This window comes from Equus asinus, chromosome 6 (genome assembly GCF_041296235.1).
Source record: "Equus asinus isolate D_3611 breed Donkey chromosome 6, EquAss-T2T_v2, whole genome shotgun sequence".
NCBI classification, from domain to species: domain Eukaryota; kingdom Metazoa; phylum Chordata; class Mammalia; order Perissodactyla; family Equidae; genus Equus; species Equus asinus.
The window spans coordinates 81,018,953-81,025,293 of record NC_091795.1 but is presented as its reverse complement, the minus strand read 5'-3'; the positions used below and the strand labels follow the sequence as shown (position 1 = coordinate 81,025,293).

Sequence of the window (6,341 nt, the reverse complement as noted above, 5' to 3'; positions counted from 1 at the left end):
CAACGTTGACTGGGGGGACTGTCTCCAGGGCCCTTTCACGCCCCTTTACGAAAGCAGAGCCTCTCACCGAGCCTCCTACCCGCTTTTCTACCTCAACCTCGTCCACTAGGCTCCTCCTGCGCGCAGCGCACCGTGCCAGGAGCCAGAAGCCGGCGGGGCACAGACCCTTTTTCTGCTCTTTTGCTCTACGGCTTTAGGGAACTACGCCCTCCTCCCTGAAGTACCGCTGAAATAGCTCGCACGCAGTCACCCTAAGCCCCCAAACTAAAAGGGTATCCCCAAATCTCCACCCGGGCGAGGATTCCGCAAAACCCGCCAGCATCCCCCAGCGCCCCGGAGCAAGGCATTCGGGGAAATTGACCTTTCACCTCCTCTCTTGCCTTACCTCAGCTCACCAATTTTGACGCTAGCGAATGAAGCGATGAGGAGACCTCGAAGGCGGGACTTAGGGTTGCCCAATTCACGCTGATTGGGCTGCGGCGGCGTGAGGGGGCGGACCGCGTGAGCAGGCCAGCGACCCTCCCTCGATGGGCGGGGGGACGGCCTGCGCTTGCGCGCTGGGAGGCCGTGGCGGTGCAGAGGCGGCTACGCGTGCGCGGTGGGCGGAGCGCGCCTCTTCCATCTCCTTTGCCAGCCCAGGTCCGCTCATCCTTACCCAGCCTGTGTGGTGCTCGTGGTTCCCTGCGTCGTCGCGGAGAGTCGCTGCGGAGTGGGCGTTCGGTGTCCGGGTCGTCATGGCTGGCTACGAATACGTGAGCCCGGAGCAGCTGGCTGGCTTTGATAAGTACAAGGTAGCGCGGGCCCCGCGGACACTCCTCTCCCTCCGCGTCCCGGCCTCTCCCAGGCGGCTAGGGGCCGGCGCGGGCCGTGTCACCTTGTGCCGCGTGGCTCCGGGCGGACTGGCGGGCGTTGCTCTGGGGGGGGTCCTGCCGAGTCCTGGGGCTTTGGGGTCGCGGTGCTGGGAGCACCCTAGGCCGCCGCCCGGACTCGGCACCCTCCCGGGGGATTGCCTTTGCCTTAGGAGAGCGCTCGACGGGAGTGGAGCGAGAGAATTCCCTTCTCTTTTTTACTTCATTATTATTATTTTTTAACCCCTTGAGAGGTGATGCAGTTCCCTTCTGTGGTGTCTTAACTGTCTTCATTTTAATGAAGTTTCTTCCCGCCTCTCTTGCATGCAGCTTCAGAGATGGAGCTGGTCATTTGGCAGATGAGGCCCGGGCGGGGGAGTGACCACTGAGGCCATACTGCTGATGCGCTGGCCCTCTGCTCCCAGGGCAGAGGCTTCCGCAGCAGGAGCTGCGGCCCTCGGGCTGCCACATGAAGTCAGTGTAGACAGGAAGGAACTGTGTAGTGGAAAGAACGCGGGCTTTGGAGTACGTATAAACGTGATACCCAGCCCGATACCAACATCTCATTTCTTTATTTGACTTTGGGCCAAAGGATAATCTCTCCCTTGCAAAAAGGCTTATACGAAATCGCGAAACGCCTGGCACATGATGCCCCTCCAGTAAATGCTGGGTAACTGTCCTCCAAATCTGGTTCTCCTCCTCTTCTCCCTTATCAGTGAGTGACTCCACTGTCCATGCAGTTGTCCAAGCCTGAAATCTCGGTTGTAACCTTTCATCTTTGTTGCCCGTGTCACTCTCCCACCCAGTTGCTCTACCCCACCCACCAGCCGGTAAATCACCAGGTCCTGTATGTTCTCTCATTTTAGCCTAAACTAGAAGAGTAATTCCATTCCCGCACTGTCCACATACAGTTTAAGTAATCTTTTTATTTTAGAATAGTTTTAGAATATTTTAGATTTACAGAAAAATTGTGAAACTAGTACAGAGTTTCCATATACTCCACACTTAGTTTTTCCTATTATTAACATCTTACGTTAGTGTGGTCCATTTCACACAATTAATGAACCAATATTTCCACATTATTATTAACTGAAGTCCATACTTTATTCACAGTTTTTAAGTTTTCCTCTAATGTCCTTTTTCTCTTCCAGGATCTCATTCAGGGTACCACGTTGCATCTAGTCATGTCCCTTCGGCCCCTCTTGGCTATGACAATTTCTCAGGCTTTTCTTCTTTTTGATAACCTTCATAGTTTTGAGGAGTTCTGGTCAGGTATTTTGCAGAATGTTTCTCAATTGGGATTTGTCTGATGTTTTTCTTATGATTAGACAAAGGTTGTGGGGTTTTGGGAGGAAGACCATGGAGATGAGGTGCCGTTCTCATTGCATCATATGAAGAATATGTGCTATCAACATGACTTACCACTGTTGGTATGGACTTTGATCACCTGGCCGAGGTAGTGTTTGTCAGGTTTCTCCCTGTAAAGTTACTCTCTTTGCAAGGAAGTCACGATGCACAGCCCTCATTTAAGAAGTGCAGAGTTATGCTTCACCTCCTTGACGGCAGAGTAGTGACATAATTTATTTGGAATTCTGCATGGAAGATTTGTCTTTCCTCCCCAGCGTATCTTTAATCATTTATATCAGTATGGATTCATGGATATTTATTTTATACTTGGGGTTATAATCCAATGCTTTTTAATTTTGTTGCTCACCCACATCCACTTTTGCCTGTACAGTCCTTTCTGTGTCTCATAGTGATCTTTTAAAAAATATGCATTTGGTCACATCACTCCTTTGCTTAAAACCCTCCACTTCCCATTGCTCTTGGAAGGAAGTCCAAAAATCTATAACACGATGTGTGCGGCTCAGAATGATCTGGTTCATGTCTGTGTCATCAGCTTCGTGTCATGTCACTCACTGTCTGCCCCCTCAGCTTTGGCAGCCATCTTCTCCATCTCCTTTTTTCCCAGATCTTCACGTAATGTTATGTCTGCCAGGAGTGTAGCTCCCCTCGCCGTTTATGTTCATGTCCACATATTAACCTAAATGTTCCTTCCAGAGAATTCCCTAAATATTCCTTTCTCCCTAAGTGTGCTCTCATAGCACCCTTTGCTCCTTTATGGAATTAGTTCTTTAGTGTGTTTACCCATTAGGATGTAATACTCAAGTGGTTAGACTTGTCTTATGGACCACTAGGGCCTGAGTGCAGGCACCCAGTAAACATTTGTGGCATGAATGAATAGCTGAAAAAATCATAATGGATTTTGTCCAACTGGGGTTGGAAAAACTGTAAGGGACTTTAGAAAGTCACATGGTACATTCCTCTGCTTTCAGGCAATATTGTGCCGTATCATTTTGAACTGAGGTGCTGACCTGTCTTAAAATTTTAGGTGGAAAGAAGTTCTAGAGCCTTCTTGGTAACCCAGGGCTTTACAGCTTTCATTAAAGAAGGTTATTAACCCAGTTACCTCCTGTTTTGCCTTAAGCTTTACTCGCTGTCTCTTATGACATATAAAAGTTTTTTCTTCCTTACTAGGTTCTGGCTTTCTGGGTGAGTGCCACTGGAAAGCTGTTTCATTTGCAGTAGTGTCTGTAAGAGGAAATCTACTTTTTCTTATAAGCAGTTGTCCCTAGATTTATATTTCCAGCTAGATAGGTGTCCTAATTTACAAGAAAACTTGGTGATTTTCTGTTCCTGTCTTTTCCCCTCTTATATTATCTGACTCACTTCCTGTGTCTGACAGTAGATTTCCTATCATCCTGGAAAACAAAGGTCAATTTAGCAAGTGTCCAGTGTTCACTAAAATAGTTTGTTGATGTTATTATAGTTATAATGAGGCTTCCTTTAAAAAAACCAGGAGGGCACAGATTTATAACCTAAACTTCTAGAAAAGGGTTCTTTACTCAGTACTGCATCCATTTTAAAAAATATGAATCCAGGGGCCGGCCCAGTAGCGTAGAGGTTAAGTTCACACGCTCTGCTTTGGCGGCCCAGGGTTGCCGGGTTTGCATCCTGGGTGCAGACCTATGCACTGTTCTTCAAGCCATGCTGTGGCAGATGTCTCCTATATAAAATAGAGGAAGATGAGCACAGATGTTAGCTCAGGGCCAAGCTTCCTCAGCAAAAAGAGGAGGATTGGCGGGGGATGTTAGCTCAGGGCTAATCTTCCTCAAACAAACAAACAAAAAAGAATCCAAAGGGAACGTCTGTGTGATCAGTTTTACTGGAATGTGCGCTGCACCTAGAGACCTCTTCTTCCTGAGGATCACACCTTCCCATTGTGTGCTCTGTGACAGTAAGTGCTTTATAAATGCTTATTGAATTCAAGGAGCTTTACTCATAAATGGGGAAAGACACAAAACGCTCAAAAGAGATTTTTATTCTCTGATGTGACCCTAGATATTAGAGCAAAGAGATGTACAGGAAAATTGATACTATAAAAGCAGCTAGCGGAAATATTACTTTTAAACTGGTCTGATTTCTTTATCTTCCCTTGAGGTGCATTTGAGAACTACAGTTGGAAACCTGGCAGTCATTTGGAATAACTCCTGGAAGGGGTGCACACGTAAAGTGGTAATTAGGTTTCTGTAGTAAGAAACTGTAAGATAATTGATTTTCAGTACAGGAGAGCATGGGATGAATTCTTTGTTACGTGCGCTCTTAATACCTGTGTTCTCTGCTCTATTACCACAGTGGTATTAACAGTTGAATACTTAGTTGAGTGCCTGCCTTCTCTCTTAGGATGTGAGCCGGGGGAGGGCAGAGCCTATAGCTGTCTTGTTCAACATGACTCAGGTCCAGCATGTGAACAGAGTTGGCAGTCGACTATTTATTGAAGGAATGAAAGTGTGAAAGAATATAAAGCATTTTGGAAGTATGGGAAAAGGGAGCTGTGCATCTCCTGGATAGCGGAAGGATACCTTTGTATTTTGAATGTGAATTTTTGAATTCCACCCCTCTACCCATCCTTTCTTTGAACGGGTCTTTGTAGTTGAAGGATTTTCCCACTTATCTAAAGGTGAAACTTCTGTTGTGGTTTACTTAATCTGACCAACGGAAGGCATAGGTTTAATTGATAGTGTAGCACCTAGTTTCACATTGTATCATTTTGCTTCAAAGAGGAAATGTCCTGTGAAATACCTTGTTTGGTTTCAAGAATACAATTTTATGATGAATTTTTTCCTGCTGTTATGGTAGTTCATTAACTTGGCTGTCAGTGACAACCTGATTACAGGAATTGTGATAATTTTGTAGTCATTAGGATCACAATTAAAAGGTCGTTAAGAGAGACTGTGCATCTTGATGGTAATGCTGAAGAACTAGGATCTGGCCTCCGCCCTTACTGGTTCATACAGAATGATTTTGTTTCTTAAGTAAGCGTTTATTGAGGGCCCACTTGGTGTCAGGCGTAGCATTGGGGCTGCAAAATTAAGCTAGGCTCAGATTCGTCCCTCCGAGGAATCGAGTTTGCTGGCATCTGGATAAGTAAATAAACTGTTATAAATAGTTAATAAATGCAGTTAGGTGAGTGCTGGGTGCTGTGGGAGAGGAGAAGGAAGCAGCGCCAGGGAGTGAGGGTAAAGCTGAGAAAGGCTTCAGAGAGGGGGTGGAGAAGGCAGAGCTCAGTCTAGAAAGATGAAGCTGAGTAGGCCCCAGTGTTGCCGAGTGAAGAGGGGAGAAAAGGCATTATAGAACAGGTAAGCACACAGGGGTGGAGGCCTGACAGTGTTTTATGGGACCCACAGGACGTTAGATGTTTAGACACAGTGGTGGAGGGGCCCTGTCAAAGAGGGATGATTCTGGATTTTACCCTGTAGATCAGTGTTTCTGTGGCCCAAGGGCCCTTGGCATTAGAATCACCTGGGGAAACTGTTTTTTTAATTTATTTTTTATTTTTCCTTCTCCCCAAAGCGCCCCCACTACATAGTTGTGGGTCCTCCTAGTTGTGACATGTGGGACGCTGCCTCAGCGTGGCCTGATGAGTGGTGCCATGTCCACGCCAAGGATCCAAACCCCGGGCCACGGAAGTGGAGCGCGCGAACTTAAACACTCAGCCATGAGGCTGGCCCTGGGAAAGTTTATTATTTTATTTTATTTTATTTTATTTTATTTTATTTTATTTTATTTTATTTTATTTTATTTTGAGGAAGATTAGCCCTGAGCTAACTACCGCCAATCCTCCTCTTTTTGCTGAGGAAGACTGGCCCTGAGCTAACATCCGTGCCCATCTTCCTCTACTTTATATGTGAGACGCCTACCACAGCATGGCTTGCCAAGCGGTGCCATGTCCACACCCGGGATCCGAACCGGCAAACCCTGGGCCACCGAGAAGCGGAACGTGTGCACTTAACCGCTGCACCACCGGGCTGGGCCCGGCCCTGGGAAAGTTTAAATAGCAGATTCCTCGGCCCACTTTGGGAGATTCAGCTCAGATAGATTGTTCTTATCTGCGTCTTAAACAAATACCTCAGGTGGTACTTAGGCACATTG

General features: G+C 46.8%; 1 protein-coding gene across 3 annotated transcripts in view; it reads left to right on the top strand.

Annotated features, from left to right (window-relative positions):
• The first annotated feature begins 657 nt into the window (after window positions 1-657).
• SELENOI (selenoprotein I) overlaps window positions 658-6,341 on the top strand; it is a 47,589-nt gene continuing 41,905 nt past the window's right edge. For all 3 annotated transcript variants that reach the window (XM_070512431.1, XM_014843538.3, XM_070512430.1), the window contains exon 1: window positions 658-791. In XM_070512431.1, the coding sequence (XP_070368532.1) occupies window positions 735-791 (57 nt within the window). In that variant the 5' untranslated portion in view covers window positions 658-734. The remainder of the gene's footprint in view (window positions 792-6,341) is intronic.